At 43.8% G+C, this 22,263-nt stretch overlaps 1 protein-coding gene across 1 annotated transcript in view; it reads left to right on the forward strand.

The window, feature by feature from the left end:
• The window catches only part of utp4 (UTP4 small subunit processome component), a 77,957-nt gene that overhangs the window by 19,851 nt on the left and 35,843 nt on the right, over positions 1–22,263 (forward strand). The window contains exons 5-8 of the mRNA XM_059993390.1: positions 2,839–3,050; positions 13,617–13,788; positions 13,868–13,959; positions 14,623–14,719. Of these exons, the coding sequence (XP_059849373.1) occupies positions 2,839–3,050; positions 13,617–13,788; positions 13,868–13,959; positions 14,623–14,719 (573 nt within the window). The remainder of the gene's footprint in view (positions 1–2,838; positions 3,051–13,616; positions 13,789–13,867; positions 13,960–14,622; positions 14,720–22,263) is intronic.

Consider the following 22,263-nt stretch of genomic DNA (forward strand, 5'->3'; position numbering starts at 1 on the left):
CCCTTCTGCACCATGGACCTATGCTCTGCCAGTAACCCGGTCTCCATGGATCCCGCTGGGAGATTCTCCCCCACAACAGTATTCAAAACAGTATACTTATTAAGGGGAATGGCCACAAACATGCATTCTGGTAAATGCCTATTCACATTTACATTTCTCCTGACAGTCACCCAGCTACTCACCTCCTACATCTTTGGAGTGACTATTTCGTAGCAATTCTGATCGATAATCTCCTTACTCTGCTGTAGAAGCCAAAGGTCATCCAGCTCTGCTCCAGATACCTAACATGGTCTTCAAGGAGCTGCAGCTGGATGCACTTCATGCAGAGGAGGAAAAAAAGGGAACCTTCAGGAAAAACTTGCCCAGAGCCAGTACCTCTTCTGAGCAGAGGACCTATTTGAGCAAATGCCTGACACTGCTACTCTCAGCACTGGCCAGCCCGATTGTCCCTTTTGTAAATCACTGTGCTCTGCACCCACTGCTGATTGGTCCACTGGAATGAACCTGAATGCTCATGAAGCGTTTTAAACCAGCATCACCGACCTGCGAGAACCCTCATTGCTGTGCTCTGCTCCTGCCACTGATTGGGCCTGCGAACTGTGGCAGGCCCTCATCTTGTTGCTTTCATCAGGGAGAAGGTACAGGAGCCTGTAGACACACACTGAACAGTTCAGGAACAGCTTCTTCCCCACCACCATTAGATTTCTGAATAGTCCATGTTTTTTTTTTGCAATGCAGTTGACCTTCACTAATCCGACTACCTGTAATCTGGTTCCTTCGATAATCCAGCACTGATTTTAAATTTTCCGGGCAACTGTAATTTCAAATTTCCCGGGCCACAGTACTAATCTGCTACGCATTATTTTGGTTGTGCTAGATCTGTTCATGTGTTGGCGCGCTCTTGTAAGCACAGACAGGCGATTCCTGCTTGTTTTCCTGCATTTATTAACATCACTTGTGTGAGGTGTGGCCGCTCAGCATCCACCCGTCTCACCCACCAGTGGTGGGGGAGCTGGTGCGCAATGGGCTGGCTGGTCCACCTTCTCGTCTACCTGCCGGTAGTCACGCACTGCCCTCCGGCATCACTCAACCAGCTCTCCGTTCTCTTCTGCCTATGACCTCAGATCAGACATGGTGACCCACTGAATTTAAGCATATTACTAAGTGGAGGAAAAGAAACTAATGAGGATTCCCTCAGTAACTGCGAGTGAAGAAGGCAGAGCTCAGTGCCGAATCCCCGGCCGCCTGGCAGTCGCATGAAGTGTGTGTATAGAAGACCTCCTTTCTCCGACTTCTGCTTCTGCTCACCCATATGTACTGCCACCAACATCAACAGTGTTTGAAGATACTGTTGCGCCAGTTTCAGCACCAGTTCCTGATGCTTCACTTATTTTTCAAGATGAAGATGTTGATGATCCTGACAACCCCACATTTGCAGATATGTAACTTTGCCTGAGGGTATAGCAAGCATCTCACTTTAGAAGCAGAAGTGCTCAGCTGTTGTGTATAATTCCTGTACATTTACCTGTACCCTTTATTTTATCTGTGCCTGTACAGTATACAGGCAGTCCCCGGGTTACGTACGAGTTCCATTCCTGAGTCTGTATTTAAGTTGGATTTGTACGTACGTCGGAATAAGTACATCCGGTATTATTTAGCATCAGTCAAATGTTTATCTTAGTATATAGTATATATTTTACCTTTCTATGCATATAAAGCACTTAAGAAACGTATGTATTCCAATAATTAAATCACTACGTTGCTTAGTAATAATTGTAGTTTTCATTGGGGCAGAGCCTTGCAAATGCTCCATTATTCTCACTTTATCCGTTATCCTTTAAAATTGTTCCGATCGTTGACCGACTGTAGCCTAACGCTTTTCTGATGACCGATGGTGTTTCATCTCTTTCCAAACACTTTATTATTTCCACTTTATTTTCAATCATGATCACTTTCCTGACAATGGAACAGAAACACTGCAGGCGTCGGGTCCCGACCTCCGCCGGCTCCCGAGGTCCGTTGGGTCTTAAGGATCACCACACACCGTCAGCGGAACAGAAACACTGCGGGCGTCGAGTCCCAACCTCTACTGGGTCCTAACGACCACTGCACTGAGACAGGCTGAATCAGACAAGTGGGGGCTGTGCTGGGTTTGCGTATTTAATCATCCACAATATTCCGCGTGGGAATTTAAACTGGAGGTGGCAGTGTTTTTTTTACGAGGTCGAGTTGTGAGCTCGATATCAACTTGGCACGGATGGTACTGGTACAGGAGTCACTGGTTTGACATCAACCCGGTTCTCCAGCCCGGTGCTGATCTCACTGTGCCACCAGCCGACGGAAACCGGCGGGGGGGGGGGGGGGGGTCGCGGTGTCAGGGTGAACCTTACTAAGAAAATTTTAAGCCAAATGCAAAGTTAAACACTGAACACAGTGTCATCGGCGATGATGTAAAATGGCCGACAGCATTCTCCTTCCTCGGTTCATAAGTATGAGTTGTCCATAAGTCGGACGTTCATAATTTCACTTGCTACTCATTTAATATTTCTGTTTCATTATTACCTAACTTGTACTAATTTACATGATGTTTTAAAGCAATGATGAGGTGGTTAGCTATTGCTTAAGATGATCCTTCTGTAATTCAGCATTTTCACTAATCCGGCACTCCTCAGGTCCCAATAGTGCTGGATTACAGAAGGTCCACATGATTTATCTCTCTTGCAATGTGTAGTAATTTTTATGTCTTCCATTGCCACAACACAACTCATTTCGCGTTTTAAAAAAAATAGTGATAATAACCCTGTGTCTGGTAGTGATATCATCATTTGTTCTCTGCAGGTCACTGCACACACCATATTCGTGTGGATCGAGGTGATAAAGTTTATTACAATAAAAAATGTGTGGTATGGAGCATCAGTTTTCTGAGTGATTACACTATTGTAAGTGCAGACTCATTGGGGAAAATACAGTTCTGGGATTGGAAGACTGGAACTCTGCTGAAAACACATCCTGTCACCAAGTGTGATGTGATGTCATTGACTGTGAATGAGGTGAGTGAACCAGTTCTCTCTCTGTTACTGGTCTGCTCTGCTTTGCTTCCAACAATTCATATTAACCACTCTCATTTGTCATATAGTACTCTGCAAAAGTCTTGGGCACAAATATATTGTTCGACTTCAGCATGGTACTGTATTTGTTAACATGGAGTGCAGAGCATGTTTATAAGTTAGCCAGGAGCAAAGGAAGTTGGGAACACCGCAGAAGGAGTATGGAACATCTGGCAGAGGAGTGCCAGTAGCGGGTGATGGCGTAGGGCGGAGACATCAGGCAAGGTCATTTGATTCCATGCACTTGGTTTATTGATCAATACAGAATGTCACTGGTACTTACCACTCTCTCCCCTCCCTCTTTACCTGCTCCCAACCATGATTCCCCTCTCCTTAAGATCGAAACACATAGGAGCAGAATTAGGCCATTCAGCTCATCAAGTCTGCCCTGACATTCCATCATGGGTGATCCTGGATCCCACTCAACTCTATAACCCTGTCTTCTTGCCATGTCCTTTGATGCCATGACCAACCAGAAAGTTATCAACTTCTGCTTTGAATATACCCACGGACTTGGCTTCCACCACAGTCTGTGGCAGAGTATTCCGCAGATTCACCACTCTCTGGCTAAAAAAAAACTTCCTCCTCACCTCAGATCTAAAAGGTTGCCTCTCAATTTTGAGGCTGCATCCTCTGGTTCTGGATACCCCCACCAGAGGAAAATCCTCTCCCCATATCCACCTTATCTAGTCCTTTCAACCTTTAGTAAGTTTCAATGAGATTCTCCCACATTCTTCTAAATTCCAGCGAGTACAGGCCCAAAGCTGCCAAACGCTCCTCATATATTAACCCCTTTGTAACTGCTGTGTAGCACCAATCTTATCACGTAACTAGTTGCCACTTCCTTTGAGAAGATCAAATTATGTAGTACTACATTAGGTGCTAGTAGGCCATCAGAAGCTAATAGATATTGCAAGGAGGCAGTGAATAGAAACCATACACTTCTGGAGATAACACGAGGAAATCTGCAGATGCTGGAAATTCAAGCAACACACACAAAATGCTGGTGGAACCCAGCAGGCCAGGCAGCATCTATAGAGAGAAGCATTGTTGACATTGACCCTTTGTCAGGACTAACTGAAAGGAAAGATAGTAAGAGATTGAAAGTAGGAGGGGGAGGGGAAAATGCGAAATGATAGGAGAAGCCCAAAGGGGGTGGGGTGGAACTGAGAGCCAGAAAGGTGATTGGCAAAAGGGATACAGAGCTGGAAAAGGGAAAGGATCATGGGATGGGAGGCCTAGGGAGGAAGAAAGGGGGAGGGGAGCACCAGAGGGAGATGGAGAACAGGCAGAGTGATGGGCAGAGAGAGAAAGAAAAAAAAGGGAGGGGAAAAAAACTAAATATATCAGGGATGGGGTAAGGAGGGGAGGAGGGACATTAACAGAAGTTAGAGAAGTCAATGTTCATGCCATCAGGTTGGAGGCTACCCAGCCGGTATATAAGGTGTTGTTTCTCCAACCTGAGTGTGGCTTCATCTTGACAGTAGAGGAGGCCATGGATAGACATATCAGAATAGGACGTGGAATTAAAATGTGTGGCCACTGGGAGATCCTGCTTTCTCTGGCAGACAGAGCATAGGTGTTCAGCGAAACGGTCTCCCAGTCTGTGTCGGGTCTCACCAATATATAAAAGGCCACACCAGGATGCAGTATACCACACCAGCCAACTCATAGGTGAAGTGTCGCCTCACCTGGAAGGACTGTCTGGGGCCCTGAATGGTGGTGAGGGAGGAAGTGTAAGGGCAGGTGTAGAATTTGTTCTGCTTGCAAGGATAAGTTCCAGGAGGGAGATCGGTGGGAAGGGATGGGGGGGAATGAATGGACAAGGGAGTCAAGTAGGGAGCGATTCCTGTGGAAAGCAGAAGTGGGGGGGGGGGGGAGAAAGATGTGCTTGGTAGTGGAATCCAGTTGGAGGTGGTGGAAGTTACGGAGAATTATACGTAGGACCCGGAGGCTGATGGGGTGGTAGGTGAGGACAAGCGGAACCCTATCCCGAGTGGGGTGGTAGGCGGATGGGGTGAGGGCAGATGTGCGGGAAATGGGAGAGATGCGTTTGAGAGCAGAGTTGATGGTGGAAGAAGGGAGGCCCCTTTGTTTAAAAAAGGAAAACATCGCCTTCATCCTGGAATGAAACGCCTCATCCTGAGAGCAGATGCAGCAGAGACAGAGGAATTGAGAGAAGGGGATAGCATTTTTGCAAGAGGTAGGGTGGGAAGAGGATTAGTCCAGGTAGCTGTGAGAATCTGTAGGCTTATAGTAGATATCAGTAGAAAAGCTGTCTCCAGAGATGGAGACAGAAAGATCAAGAAAGGGGAGGGAGGTGTCAGAAATGGACCAGGCAAAGCTGAGGGCAGGGTGAAATTTGGAGGCAAAGTTAATGAAGTCAACGAGCTCAGCATGCGTGCAGAAGGCAGCGCCAATGCAGTCGTCGATGTAGCGAAGAAAAAGAGGGGGACGGATACCTGTATAGGCTTGGAACATGGACTGTTCCACAAAGCCAACAAAAAGGCAGGCCTAACTGGGACCCATGCTGGTACCTATGGCTACATCTTTGGAGGAAATGGGAGGAGCCAAAGGAGAAATTATTGAGAGTAAGGACTAATTCCGCTAGATGGAGGAGAGTGGTGGTAGAGGGGAATTGGTTAGGTCTGGAATCCAAAAAGAAGCGGAGTGCTTTGAGACCTTCCTGGTGGGGTATGGAGATATATAGGGACTGGATGTCCATGGAGAAAATAAGGTGGAGGAGGCCAGGGAAATTAAAATCATTGAAAAAATTCAAAGCGTGTGAAGTATCATGAACATAAGTGGGAAGGGATTGAACAAGGGGGGATAAAACAATGTCAAGGTATGCAGAACTTCTGGAGATAAGATTTGTTTATAAGAAAAAAAACTATGTTCAAAATATTTACATGAGCAAGAATAATTCAAAATTCCAACTTTCTGTTTAGGTTCCAAACCTTAGATCATGAACTAAATCAAATTCCTTTTTAATTAGAATCAGTGAGATTCCTTTATTATTCTAATTTCTCTCGCTAATTAGATTGATTCTTAAGTATTATAGTTAACTTCAGTTTCAGTTCCAGGCAGCATATTTACAAGTTTAAATTCAAATTCAAAAATTATATATGCACTTTAACTCCTTTTGCGACAGTTCAACATCACAACCTTTAAACAAAGTAAATCTCATTCAGTCTTTGCAAAAATGATCAGTTCTTGCAGAAAATCAAATTCAGGTTCTCCGAATGAAAGTAATCCAACAGTATTAAATCCTCTGCATCATTACACATTTCGTTCCCGTGCTGGTTCGTCGAATCTTGGGTAGCTTGCCATCTTCTTTCTTGGTTCATTGGAATGAAATGGTTGATCATCTACGGCAAGTCAATTCACAGACTTGTACAAAAAACTTGACCAAATCCCTTGGTATGATTTTTTCAGAACTAATTCCTGACTACACAGATCTTGGACACTCATCTGTACTGATACTGTCTCGTTATAGCTGTTGCATGTTATAGCCATAGCTTCAATGAATCTTTTATTGCAGTTGTCTCTCCTCCAGGGGTTTCACCCTGAGGTTTTCAAATTAGTAGGGCAAAGATACTCACTACTAATTCCACGCTTAACAGTTCATGTCTTCAGCTTCTAATCATTGCTGCATTTCTCTCCTTGTCGGCGCCTGCGTCACTCAATATGCATACTCTGACGTACTGTTTTTTTTCAAATTCTTTTTTTCTAAAAAAAATCTGTAAACCTCCTTTTTCATCCCTCCATAGGTGGAGCTTTCTAACATTGCATCTTTGGGTTTAATTAACCTGGGTTGCACCTTCATTCCCAGAATCATCCTTGTGAACCTCCTCGGGACTCTCTCCAATGACAATACATCCTTTCTAAGATATGGGACCCAAAACTGTTAACAATACTCCCAAGTGCAGTCTGACTAGTGTCTTATATGGGACCCAAAACTGTTAACAATACTCCCAAGTGCAGTCTGACTAGTGTCTTATAAAGTCTCCGCATTATCACCTTACTTTTAAATTCTAATCCCCTTGAAATAAATGCTGATACTGCATTTGCCTACTTTACTGCAGACTCAACCTGTAAATTAACCTTCAGGGCATTTTGCATGAGGACTCTCAAATCCCTTTGTACCTCTGATGTTTGAATTTTCTCCCCATTTAGATAATAGAACATAGAACATAGAATAGTACGGCACAGTACAGGCCCTTCAGCCCACAATGTTGTGCCACACTTAAACCCTGCCTCCCATATATCCCCCCTCCTTAAATTCCTCCATATACCCGTCTAGTTGTCTCTTAAATTTCACTAGTGTATCTGCCTCCACCACAGACTCAGGCAGTGCATTCCACGCACCAATCACTCTCTGAGTAAAAAACCTTCCTCTAATATCCCCTTTGAACTTCCCACCCTTACCTGAAAGCCATGGCCTCTTGTATTGAGCAGTGGTGCCCTGGGGAAGAGGTGCTGGCTGTCTACTCTATCTATTCCTCTAAATATCTTGTATACCTCTATCATGTCTACTCTCATCATCCTCCTCTCCAAAGAGTAAAGCCCTAGCTCCCTTAATCTCTGATCATAATGCATACTCTCCAAACCAGGTAGATCCTGGCAAATCTCCTCTGTACCCTTTCCAAAGCTTCCACGTCCTTCCTACGGTGAGGCAACCAGAACTGGACACTGTGGCCTAAAACCAGAATTTGAAAGAGTTGCATCATTACCTTGTGACTCTTTAACTCTATCCCTTGACTTCTGAAAGCTAACACCCCATAAGGTTACTTAACTACCCTACCTACCTGTGAGGCAACTTTCAGGGATCTGTGGATATGTACCCCCAGATCCCGCTTCCTCCACACTCCCAAGTATCCCGCCATTTACTTTGTACTCTGTCTTGGAGTTTGTCCTTCCAAAGTGTACCACCTCCCACTTCTCCTGGTTGAACTCCATCTGCCACTTCTCAGCCCTCTCCTGCATCCTATCAATGTCTCTCTGCAATCTTCAACAATCCTTTGCACTATCCACAACACCACCAACCTTTGTGTCATCTGCAAACTTGCAAACCCACCCTTATAACCCCCACATCCAGGACGTTAATAAAAATCAGGAAAAGTAGGGGTCCCAGAACCAATCCTTGTGGGACACCACTAGTCACAACCCTCCAATCCAAATATGCTCCCTCCATCGCAGCTCTTTGCAAGCCATTTCTGAATCCACCTGGCCAAACTTCCCTGGATCCCATGCCTTCTGACTGTCTGAATAAGCCTATCGTGTGGAACCTTATCAGATGTCTTCCTAAAATCCATGTAGATCACATCCTCTGCACTACCCTTATCTATATGCCTGGACACCATCTCAAAGAACTCTATCAGGCTTGTTAGAGACGATCTGCCCTTCACAAAGCCATGCTGACTGACCCTGATCCGACCATGATTCTCTAAATGCCCATAGATTCTATCTCTAAGAATCTTTTCCAACAGCTTTCCTACCATAGATGTAAGGCTTACTGGTCTATAATTACCCGGACTATCCCTACTACCTTTTTTGAACAAGGGGAAACATTCGCCTCCCTCCAATCCTCCGGTACCATTCCCGTGGACAACGAGGACACAAAGATCCTAACCAGAGGCTCAGCAATCTCCTCCCTCGACTCATGGAGCAGCTGAGGGAATATTCCGTCAGGCCCTGGGGACTAAGCTGTCCTAATGTATTTTAACAACTGTAACACCTCCTCTCCCTTAATATCAACATGCTCCAGAGCTTCAACCTCACTCATATTGTCCTCACCATCATCAAGGTCACTCTCATTGGTGTATACCGAAGAGAAGTATTTATTGAGGACCTCGCTCACTTCCACAGCCTCCAGGCACATCTTCCCACCTTTATCTCTAATCGGTCCTACCTTCACTCCTGTCATCCTTTTGTTCTTCACGTAATTGAAGAATGCCTTGGGGTTTTCCTTTACCTTACTCGCCTTCTCATGCCCATTTCTTGCTCTCCTCAGCCCCTTCTTAAGCTCCTTTCTTGCTGTCCTACATTCCTCAATAGCCCCATCTGATCCTTGCTTCCTAAACCTCATATATGCTGCCGTCCACCTGACTAATTTTCCACTTCACTTGTCACCTGTAGTTCCTTCACCCTACCATTCTTTATCTTCCTCACCGGAACAGATTTATGCCAGACATCCTGCAAGAGATCCCTAAACATCAACTACATGTCCATAGTACATTTCCCTGCAAAAACATCATCCCAATTCACACCTGCAAGTTCTAGCCTTATAGCATGATGATTTGTCCTTTCCCAATTTAAAAATTTTCCTGTCCTCTCTGATTCTGTCCTTTTCCATGATAATGTTAAAGGCCAGGGAGTGGTGGTCACTGTTCCCCAGATGCTCACCCACTGAGAGATCTGTGACCTGACCTGGTTCATTACCTAATACTAGATCTAGTATAGCATTCCCTCAGTCGGCCTGTCAACATACCGTGACAGGAATCCGTCCTGGATGCACTTAACAATCTCTGCCCCATCTAAGCTATTGGAACCAATCAGGTGCCAATCAATATTAGGGAAGTTAAAGTCACCCATGATAACAACCTTGTTATTTTTGTACCTTTCCAAAATCTGCCTCCCAATCTGCTGCTCGGTATCTTTGCTGCTATAGGGGGCCTATAGAATGCTCCCAATAGAGTAACTGCTCCCTTTCTGTTCCTGACTTCCACCCATACTGACTCAAAACAGGATCTTGCTACATTACCCACCCTTTCTGTAGCTGTAATAGTATCCCTGTCCAGTAATGCCACCCCTCCTCCCCTTCCCCCCGCCTCTCTATCCCTTTTAAAGCACTGAAATCCAGGAATATTGAGAATCCATTCCTGACCTGGTGCCAGCCAAGTCTCTGGAATGGCTACTACATCATAATTCCATGTTTGTATCCAAGCTCTTAGTTCATCACCTTTTGTTCCTGATGCTGCTTGCATTGAAGTATATGCACTTTAGCCCTTCTACCTTACTACCCTTACACCCTTTATTCTGCTTCTCTTTCCTCAAAGCCTCTCTATATGTTAGATCTGGCTTTACTCCATGCACTATACTTGCAGTTCTCGCATGACCTTTATCCTCCTCCACCTCACTATCTGCTCTAACACTGGTTCCCCTCCCCCTGCAAATCTAGTTTAAACTCCCCAGAGCAGCACTAGCAAATCTTCCCGCAAGGATATTAGTCCCCCTTCAGTTCAGGCTCATTCTGTCCCGTCGGAATGAGGCCCAATTGTCCAGAAACAAGAAGCCCTCCCTCCTGCACCAACTCCTTAACCACATATTTGGCTGCATTACCTTCCTATTTCTAGCCTCACTAGCACGTGGCGCGGATAGCAATCCTGAGATTGCAACCCTGCAGGTCTTGCCCTACAACTTTGCATCTATCTCCCTAAACTCTCTTTGCAGGACATCCTCCTTCTTCCTATCCACGTTATTGGTCCCTACATGGACCACGACGTCTGGCTGCTCACCCTCTTGAGAACACGGAGAACTAATCCAAGATATCACGGTCCCTGGCACCAGGGAGGCAACAGACCATCTGAGTTTCTCGATCTCTTCCACAGAACCTCTTATCTGTCCCCCTAACTATTGAATCCCCTATCACTATTGCTCTCCTCTTTTCCCTCCTTCCCTTCTGAGCTGAGAGTCCAGTCTTGGTGCCAGAGACGCGACCACTGCAACTCGTCCCTGGTAGGTCGTCCCCACCAAGTATCCAAAATGGTATACTTATTAGTGATGGGAACGGCCACAGGGGTGCTATGCTCTTCTTGTCTATTCCCCTTCCCTCTCCTGACAGTCACCCAGCTACCTGTCTCCTGATTTTTAGGGGTGACTATCTCCCTAAAACTCCTGTCTATTTCTGCCTCTGCCTCACAAATGATACAAAGTTCAGCCAGCTCCAGTTCCTTAACTCGGTTTGTCAGGAGCTACAGCTAGATGCACCTTTTACAGGTGTGGTCATCTAGGACAATTGTGCTCACCCTGACTTCCCACTGCAAACAGAGCACTCAACTGCCCTAACTGTTGCCTCCATTACCTACTCCTAAGCTAATTAGATTAATTAATGGAGCTTACCCGGCCTTACCTCACTGGGAGCAAGCTCATCCTCAGCCTCTCGAGCCAAAGCCGTCCTACTCTGTCTCCCGCTACTCCGTCGCCTGCTCTGGTAGTCTGCAGTATTGTTCCTTTTACCAAAATACATTGTCGTATATTTCCCAACGCTATTTTATCTGCCCCTTTTTTTTTACCCATTCTTCCAATTTGTCATGTTGCAATCATATTTCTTCCTCAGCTCTACCTATGCCTGCACCTATCTTTGTATCATCTGCAAACTTTGCCACAAAGCCATAAATTCCATTATCTAAATCATTGGCAAGCAATGAGAAAAGTAGTGGTCCCAATGCTGACCCTTGAGGAACACCACTAATAACTGGCAGCCAACCAGAAAAGGCCCCTTTTATTCCCACAAGCTGCCTTCTGCCTATCAGCCATTCCTATATTCATGCCAGTATTTTTCCTATAATGCCGTAGGATTTTATCTTGTTAAGCAGTCTCATGTGTGGCATCTTATCAAATGCCTTCTGAAAATCCATGTAAATGTCTTCCACTGCTTCTCCTTTGTCCATCCTGCTTGTTACTTCCTTGAAGAACTCTAACTGGTTTGCCAGGAAAGTCTTCTCTTTTCAGAAACCATACTGACTGACTTAATTTATCATTCGTCTCCAAGTTCCTGGAAACCTCATCCTCAATAATAGGCTCCTGTACTTTTCCAACTACAGAGTCAACTGTACAACTACAGGCCAACTAACTGGCCTATAATTTTCTTTCTTTCCTCCCTTCTTAAAGAGTGGAGTGACATTTGCAATTTTCCAGTCCTCCAGGACCACGCCAGAATCAGTGATTCTTGAAAGATCACGACTAATGCATCTGTGATCTCTTCAGCAACCTCTCTCAGAATTCTGGGATGTAGTCCATCTGGTCCAGGTGATTTATGCTTAAGTCCTTTGAGTTTGCCTAGCACTTCTTCCTTTTTAATAGCAATGGCATTCACTCCTGCTCCCTGACACTCATGGTACTCTGGCACACTATTTGTGTCTTCCACAGTGAAGACAGGTGCATAGTACCCATTTACTTCATCTGCCATTTCTGTGTACCCCAATACTACTGATAAGTATACTTTTCCAGTGGTCCCTGTATCAACTCTCACCTCCCTTTACTTTTTATATAACTGGAAAAATAACTTTTAGTATTCTGCTTTATATTATTGGTTAGTTTGCCCATGTATTTCATCTTTTCCTTTTTTATAGCTTTTTTTTAGTTGCCTTTTAATAGATTTTAAAAGTTTAACGATCATTCAACTTCCTTTTCCTTGGCTTTTATGCGGTCCTGCCCCAGAAAAGGTCAATTTATCCAGAAATTTGAATCTGTGTCCCCGGTCCAATCTTAGCCACACATTTATCTGCCACCTCTTTCTATTCCTATCCTCACTGTTGCATGGCACAGGCAGCAATCCAGAGTTTACTACCCTCCAGGTCCTGTTTCTCAGCTTCCTTCCTAACTCCCTGTATTCTGTTTTCAGGGCCTCCTTTTTCTGGATATGGTGGGTGTGTTCAGAAACATCTTGGGCCCTAGCACCTGGGAGGCAAACTACCAGACATGTTTCCTTTATGCTTCCATAGAATTGCATATCTGTTCTCCCCCCACCTCTAACAGTAGAGTTCCCAATCACTGCTGCCACCCTCATCAGTTCCCTACCTTTCTGAGTCACAGGGACAGACTCAGTGCCAGAGGTATGGCCGATGTTGCTTCCCCCAGGTAAGTTGTTGTCTCTCTTCTCCCCCCCCCACCCCCAGTACTCAAAATGGCATACTTATTGTTGAAGGGGCGCCATAGGGGTGCTTTCCTCTATCTGCTGTTCTCCCTTCTCTCTCCTGACAGTTACCTATTTCTCTGTCTCCTGCAGCCTTGGGGTTACTATCTCCCTGTAGCTCCTGTCTATTACTGCTTCACTTTCCCTAACAACTTGAAAGTCATCGAGCTGCATCTTACACCTGGTGTAGATGTGGCCATCAGGGAGACTGGTAGTCTCCCGGAAAGCCCACGCACAACTTCCAGAACAGAACACTGACCTTGCAGACATGCCCCCCTTTCTTTCAAGATTTAAAAGTTGCCTTGCCCCCTTCCCACTCCCAGTCCACAATAGAGACTTGTATTGAATCAGCTTTATTATCACTCACATATGTCTTGATTTTTAAAAAAATTTTGTGACTGCAGTACAGTTCAATTCATAAAATTGGTACAGTATTGTACAGATGTCTCAGACACCCTAGCTGTATATATGTGCCTTAGACTTTGCACTTTTCTTTACATGCTCCACCTCGCTACTTAATTTGCACACAGGCAGGATCATTGTCCAGGCTCTCACTTGGGGCTGTATTGTGTTTGGAACTTTGGTCTCTGTAGGCTGAGGACAGCATTGCTGTAGGGACGGCCGAGGGAACTGTCATCCAATTCCAGAGGCTTGATGTAAAATCAGAAGTTGCTGGCTCTCAGTGGGTTCGTACGAAGACATTTAAGCATCACTCACACGATGTGAGGGCTATTGTTCACGCCATGTCTGCTCTTGTCTCTGGAGGTAAGTTGATAGATAAAGACCTTAGTGTGGTTGGTTAACAATGAAGCTTTTCTTAAACTGCTCTCTTTCCCTGGATTAGGTTTGGATTCCCAGCTTGTCATTCGCCCTCTGATGGATCAAGTGGAAACCAAGTCATATGAAACTGCTCTTCGTAAGGTTCTCTTTCCACATGTAAGTGCTAATTGCCTGCAACTGGTTTTTGCATGGTCATTAAGAAGCTTTAGGAAGGAGCTCGATTGAAGATGCTGTGTAATGTGCCTTGCATACAGTGTAACAGTGCATAATAGTACATTGAACCCCTTGTATTAGGATGGGTGTTGTGTTCCTAGAAATCTGTCCATGTAGCAACTTTCCATATGTGAAGACATAATTTCCATGTACATCAAAAATTGTAAGTTGAAAAAGGAAGTTGCTTATTTACTTATTTCTAATTAAATTCTATGAGGGCAAATTTTATTTGTTATCCCAAACTTTTGGGCAGTGATTTTGAAATCAGTAAGTGTGAATTTAGGAATGGCCATGACGTAGTCAACCTAGTTTCGTTTGGGTGGATAAATTATGTTGCCTTGGATTGAAGCATCATGTGTCAGGGATCAGCTAACAGCAAAACCTAAGAAGACTCAGGTCCTTGAGGTTAAGAAGAAATCTTCAAAGAGAAACAGAAAGAAAGAATCATCCTGGAGCTGGTATATTGTTGATACTAAGTTGAAGAGGTTAAAAGATGAGCAAATTGTCAATGCTGACAGGCATTCCACCATTGGGAATGGTACAAGATGACCATGTGAGGGAGACAAGAATGTTGAATGGCACTAAAAATCCATTCTTTCTCCACAGCGAAACTTGGTGTGCTGTAGCCAAAAGGAAAATCTGCTCTTGTTTCAGTTCCCAGTGCGGCTTGAGTTATGGAGATTGGGCAGCTCGCATGTTAGAGGTGAGAATGAACAGCATGTTGTGGATAGCTGGCCTGTCTACTGAGAACAATTCAATTTGCTGTCGGTAAAGTTAATTAAGAACAAACATCTGAGGCACTATATAAAAAAAAAACAGATGTGTGGGGTAAAGCCAATAGTCCACCTATGTACTGGGGTGCAGGGTGGTCCTGAAAACTGGGAGACCCAGAATCACACAGTATGCAATTGTTTACATCCCTTGACTCAATGTCTAAAATGCAATCCTGGGCCATTTTAATATGTGACCAATTCCATATATCTGATGTTTTCCCCAATCACTTAAGTACATAAGAAATAGGATCAAGAGTAGGCCATCTAGCCCATCGAATCTGTTCTGCCATCCAATAAGATCATGGCTGTTCTGGCCATGGAATCATCTTCACCTACCTGCCTTTTCCTGATAACCCTCAATTCCCCTACTATGCAAAAAACTATCCAACCTTGTCTTAAATAAATTTAATGAGGTAGCCTTAATTGGGCAGAGAATTCCACAGATTCAACTCTGTGGGAAAAGCAATTCCTTCTCATCTCTATCCTAAATCTACTCTGAATCTTGAGGCTATGTCCCCTAGTTCTAGTCTCACCTATTAGTGGAAACAACTTTGCTGCCTTTCTATCTTGTATATCTTTTTCATACTTTTACATGTTTCTATGAGATCTATTCTCATTCTTCTGAATTCCAGCAAGTACAGCCCCAGACAACTCAATCTCTCCTTAGTCTAACCCCCTCATCTCTGGAATGGAATCAACCTGGTGAACCTCCTCTGCACCACTACCAAAGCCAGTATATCCTTCCTGAGGTAAGGAGACCAGAACTGCACACACTACTCCAGGTGTGGCCTCAACAGTACCCTGTACATTTGTAGCATAACCCCTGTGCTCTTAAATTCAATCCTTCTAGCAATTAAGGCCAACATTCCATTTGCCTTCTTGACAGCCTGATGCACCTGCAAGCCAACCTTTTATGATTCAAGCACAAGCACTCCCAAGTCCCTCTGCACAGAAGCATGCTGCATTTCTTCACCATTTCAATAAGAATCTGCTCTTTCATTTTTCCTTACAAAGTGGATGGCCTCACGTTAACTAGCATTGTACTCCATCTATCAGACCACTCACTTAACCTATCCATATCTCTCTGTAGACTCTGTAATTTGCTTTTCCACTCAATTTAATATCATCAGTAAACTTAGATACACTGCACTCAGTCCCTCTTCCAGATCATTAATGCACTTTGTGAACAGTAATGGGCCCAACACAGACTCTTGTGGAACACCGCTCACCACTGATTGCCAACTGGAGTAACACCCAAGTATCCCAACTCTCTGCTTTCTATTAGTTAACCAATCATCTAACCATACTAATACATCTCCCCCAACTCTATGCATCCTTATTGTATGGATAAGTATTTTATGAGGCACCTTATCAAATGCCTTCTGGAAATCCAAGTAAATAATGTCCATCTGTTCCCCTCTATTCACTGCGCTCATTATTTCCTCAAAGAAATCCAGGAAGTTTGTCAAACAGGACCTGCCTTTGCTGAATCCATGCTGCATCTGCCTGACGGATCCATTTCTTTCCAGTTGCCTTGCTATTTCTTCTTTAATGATAGGTTCAAGTTTTCCCAACTGTTAAACTAACTGGCCTATAGTTACCTGCCTTTTGCCTCCATCCTTTTTTGAACAATGCATGACATTCACCATCTTCTCATCCACTGGAACCTGCCCAGAGTCCAGAGAATTTTGGTATATCATCAACAAAGCCTCTACTATAACTTCTGCCATTTCTTTCAGTACCCTGGGATGCATTCCATCATGACCAGGGGACTTGTCTATCTTCAGGCCCACAAGTTTGCTCTGCACTACCTCTTTAGTGATAGCTATTGTATCAAGGTCCTCAGCTCCCATCGCATCCATAACATCTCTCTTTGTCATGTTAGACGTGTCCTCCACTATGAACGCTGACACAAAATAGTCATTAGTAATCACTCATTAATTAATTTCAGTTAACACAATTTGATTTTAAAATTGGAGTTGATTCATCTTCAGTTAGTACAGAAGTGAGTTCCAGACCTGTGAGCTTTTCTTGTAGAATTCTTTTCTGAAACATTGAAAATTAATTCAGTTCACAAAAGTACTCCATCTGTGGCTCTCAGAATTAAAGAGAAGGGATTGAAAGGAGTCAAAATTTAAAGAGAAATGAGAAAATGTTAAAAGGGAACTGAAGGGTAGGTTTTTCTTGCCTGGGTGGTGAGTATATAGATTTATTTGCCAGAGGAAGTGTTAGAAGTGAATATATTTGCAACGAAAAGACATTTGGACAGGTACTTGGATAGTAAAGATGGAGGAATATGGGATTAACTCAGGAAATCACTTTAGTCAGCATGATGTGGCCTCTTGTCTTAGACTCCCCCAGCATGTAAAACATGTTTTCTACGTCTACTTTGGCTAGGCCTTTCAACATGCGAAAGGTTTCAATGAGATCCCACCCCCCCCAAATCCTTCTAAATTCCAGTGAGTACATGCCCAGAGCCATAAAACATTCCTCAACTGATAAACCTTTCATTCTTGGAATCATCTCTTCTGAACCCTCTCCAATGCCAGCACATATTTTCTTAGATGAGGAGCGCAAACTTCCACAGAGTCACCACTCTCTGGCTAAAGAAATAACTCCTCATCTCTATCCTAAAAGGATGCCCCTCTAGCCTAAGGCTATGTTGTCTGGTCTTAGACACTCTCACCATAGAAAAAATCCTCTCCACATCCACTTTATTAAAGCCTTTCACCATTAGATCATCCATAATCCTTCTGAATTTTGGAGAATACAGGCCCAGAACCATCGAGCTGTCATCATATGACAAGCCATTTTCATGTATCTCTCATTTCTTCTACCAAAGTGCAAGACCATTTATTTCTCAACACTGTGTTCCATCCACCACTTTTTTTGTCCATTCTTCTAACTTGTCTGTTCTCCTGTTCTCTGATTTGCCCACTCTCCTAATGTCTAAATCCTTCTGTAGCCAATTTACTTCCTCAAAGCTACCTGCCCCCTACCTACCTTCATGTTGTCTGCAAACCTTGCAACAAAGCAATCAATTCAATCCTCTATATCATTGACATATAACGTAAACAAAATCAGTCCAAACACAGACCCCAGTAGAACACCAGTATTCAATCAGACAAGGCTCCATTTATTCCCGGTCTTGCCCTCCTGCCAATCAGTGACTGCTTTATTGATGTTAGAATCTTTCCTCTAGTATCATGGGCTTGCTGCTTGTTAAGCGGCCTCATATCAAAGGCCTTCTGAAAACCCAAGTGCGCAACATCAACCGATTCTTCTTTGTCTATCTTGCTTGTTGTTTCATTAAAGAATTCTAAAAGATTTGTCAGGCAAGATTTTTCCTTGAGGAAACCACGCTGACTACAACTTATGTGCCTTCCAAGTACCTTGAGACCTCATCCTTAATTATAGAATCCAGCATCTGAGGTCAGATAACTGGCTTCTAGCTTCCTTTCTTCTATCTCTCTCCCTTCTTGAAGAGTGGAATGACATTTGCAGTTTTCAAGTCTTCAGGAACCATTCCAGAATCTAGTGATTCTTGAAAGATCATTACACACAAGTTTCAGTCACCTCTGGTACAGCATCTGGACCAGGTGAATTATCTACCTTCAGACCTTTCAGTTTCCCAAGGACCTTCTCCCTAGTAATGGTAACTTCATACAGTTAATGACCACTGACACCTGGAACTTCCACCATACTTCTAGCATCCTTCACAGCGAAGACTAATACAAAATGCGTATTCAGTTCGTCTGCCATCCTGTCTTACTACTCCTTTGTTTTCCAGCAGTCGGATATCTACTGTCGCTTCTTCATTACATGTTATGTATCTGAAGAAACTTATGGTATCTGCTTTAATACTTTTGGCTAGCTACTTTTGTATTGCATCTTTACCTAATGACCTTTTTTTAGTTGTCTGCTGTTGGATTTTAAAAGCTTCCCAATCCTCTACCTTGTCACTAAATTTTGATATATGTCCTCTCTTTAGCTTTTATGTTGGCTTTGACTTTTGGGATGCATATATCCTGTGCCTTCAGAACTGTTTCCAGAAATTTTTGCTGTTGCTGCTCTGCCTTCGTCCCTACCAGTGTTACTTTCCAATGAATTCTGGCCAATTCGCCTGCAGATTTTCTCATCCTCTCTCATGCCTCTGTAATTCCCTTTACTCTGCTGTAATACTGAGACCTCTGACTTCAGCTTCTTCTCAAATTTCAGGGTGAGTTCTGGCATATTATGAACACTTGTCCCTAAGGATCTTTTATCTTAAGATCTTGAATCAATTCTCGTTCATTGCACAGCACCCAATCCAGAACAGCTGATCCTCAACCATGAAGTGTTCCGAAAAAACATATCATAGGCATTCTGGAAAATCCCCCTCTTGGAATCCAGCTCTAACCTGATTTTCCCAATCTGCCTGCATATTGAAATCTTCCATGAATAGTATAACATTGCCTTTTTGGCATGCATTTTCATCTCCCATTGTAATTTGTAGACTGTATCCTTACTACTGTTTAGAATTCTGTATGCAACTCCCATCAGGGTCTTTTTACTCTTGCAGTTCATTAGCTCTATCCACAATGATTCAACACCTTTCGCCCCTACGTCACTCCTTTCTAATGATTTGATTTTTTTTATCAACAGAGCAATGCTGCCCCATTTGCTTTCCTGCCTATCTTTTCAATAGAATGTGCATCCCTGGACATTAAGCTCCCAACTGTAATCTTTCAGCCATGATTCAATGATGCCTACAACGCCATACTTCCATCTACCTAATTCCGAATACTGCACACATTCAGATAAGACCATATGACAAAAGAGCAGAATTAGGCCGCTCAGCCCATCGAGTCTATTTCGCCATTCAATCATGGCTGATCCCGGATCCCACTCAACCCCATATACCTGCCTTCTTTTGATGCCCTGAGCGATCAGGAAATGATCAACATCTGCCTTAAGTATACCCACAGACCTGACCTCCACCGCAGTCTGTGGCAGAGCATTCCACAGATTCATTACTCTCTGACTAAAACAATCCCTCCTTTCCTCTGTTCTAAAAAGTCACCCCTCAATTTTGAGGCTGTGCCTTCTGGTTCTGGATACCTCAACTATAGAAAATATCCTCTCCGCATCAACTATATCTTGTTCTTTCAAAATACGGTAGGTTTCAATGAAATCCTCATGCACTTTTCTAAATTCCAGTGAGTACAACCCCATGTCTGCTAAATAATCTTCGGATATTAACCCCTCCATTCCCAGAATTATTTTTGTGAACCTCCTCGAGACTCTCTCCAATGACAACACATCTGTTCTGAGATTTGGGGCCCAAAACTTTTGACAATATTCTGTGCAACCTGACTAGTGTCTTATAAAGGCTCAGCATTATCTCCTTGCTTTTAACAATGTGAAAAAGTGAGCAGTCCTAATACAGTCCCCTGACGAATACCACTAGTCACTGGCAGCCAAATCAAGTCAAGTCACTTTTATTGTAATTTCGACCATAACTGCTGGTACAGTACATAGTAAAAATGAGACAACGTTTTTCAGGACCATGGTATTACATGACACAGTACAAAAACTAGACTGAACTACGTTAAAAAAAACACAGAAAAAAAAAACAGAGCAACTACACTAGACTACAGACCTACCCAGGACTGCATAAAGTGCACAAAAGAGTGCAGGCGTTACAATAAATAATAAACAGGACAATAGGGTAAGGTGTAAGGGCAGGGGCTAGGTATTGAGGAGTCTAATAGCTTGGGGAAGAAACTGTTACATAGTCTGGTCGTGAGAGCCTGAATGCTTCGGTGCCTTTTCCCAGTCGGCAGGAGGGAGAAGAGATTGTATGAGGAGTGCATGGGGTCCTTCATAATGCTGTTTGGTTTACGGATGCAGCGTGTAGTGTAGGTGTCCGTGATGGCGGGAAGAGAGACCCCGAGAACCAGAAAATGTTCCCTTTATTCCCTCTCACTGCCTCCTCTATCATTCCTCTATCCATGCCAGTATCTTTCGTGTAAAGCCATAGGAATTTATTTGTTAAGCAGCCTTACTTGTGGCACCCTATCAAATGCCTTCTGAAAATCCAAGTAAATGGCGTCCACTGCCTCTCCTTTGTCCACTCTGCTAGTTGTCAGGAAAGATTTCCCATTACACTTTTAGACTTTGACTTATTTTATCTTTAGTCTCCAAGTACCCTGAAAACTCATCCTTGATAATAGACTCCAACACTTTCCCAACCACACAGGTGAGGCTAACTGACCTTTAATTTCTTTTCTTTTGATATTTTCAATTTTCCACTCCATCAGGAACATGCCAGAATCAAGTGATTCTTGAAAAATCATGACCGTTACCTCTTCAGCAACCTCTCTCAGGACTCTGGGACGTAGTCCATTAGTCCAGGTGACTTACCCACCTTAACATAGAACATATAGTAGTACAGCACATTACAGGCCCTTCGGCCCACAATGTTGTGCCGACACTTAAACCCTGCCTCCCATATAACCCCCCACGTTAAATTCCTCCACATACCTGTCTAGTAGTCTCTTAAATTTCACTAGTGTATCTGCCTCCACCACTGACTCAGGCGGTGCATTCCACGCACCAACCACTCTCTGAGTAAAAAAAAACCTACCTCTAATATCCCCCTTGCACTTCCCACTCCTTACCTTAACGCCATGTCCTCTTGTATTGAGCAGTGATGCCCTGGGAAAGAGGCACTGGCTGTCCACTCTATCTATTCCTCTAATTAACTTGCTTTCTTAACTACCCTATCTCTCTATGAGGCAACTTTCAGGGATCTGTGGACATGTACACACAGAACCCTCTGCTCCTCCACACTACCAAGTATCCTGCCATTTACTTTGTACTCTGCCTTGGAGTTGGTCCTTTCAAAGTGTACCACCTCACACTTCTCCAGGTTAAACTCCATCTGCCAGTTCTCAGCCGACTCCTGCATCCTATCAAAGTCTCTCTGCAATCTTTGACAGTCCTCTACGCTATCCATAATGCCACCAACATTTGTGTTGTCTGCAAACTTGTCAACCCACCCTTCTACCCCCACATCCAGGTCGTTAATAAAAATCACAAAAAGTAGGGGTCCCAGAACAGATCCTTGTGGGACACCACTAGTCACAACCCTCCAATTCGAATGTACTCCCTCCACCACAACCCTCTGTTTTCTGCAGACAAGCCAATTCTGAATCCACCTGGCCAAACTTACCTGGATCCCATATAACCATATAACAATCACAGCATGGAAACAGGCCATCTCGGTCCTCCTAGTCCGTGCCGAACTCTTAATCTCACCTAGTCCCACATACCCGCACTCAGCCCATAACCCTCCACTCCTTTCCTGTCCATATACATATCCAATTTTACCTTAAATGACACAACTGAACTGGCCTCTACTACTTCTACAGGAAGCTCATTCCACACAGCTATCACTCTCTGATTAAAGAAATACCCCCTCGTGTTTCCC

This window comes from Hypanus sabinus, chromosome 17 (assembly GCF_030144855.1).
Source record: "Hypanus sabinus isolate sHypSab1 chromosome 17, sHypSab1.hap1, whole genome shotgun sequence".
NCBI lineage: Eukaryota > Metazoa > Chordata > Chondrichthyes > Myliobatiformes > Dasyatidae > Hypanus > Hypanus sabinus.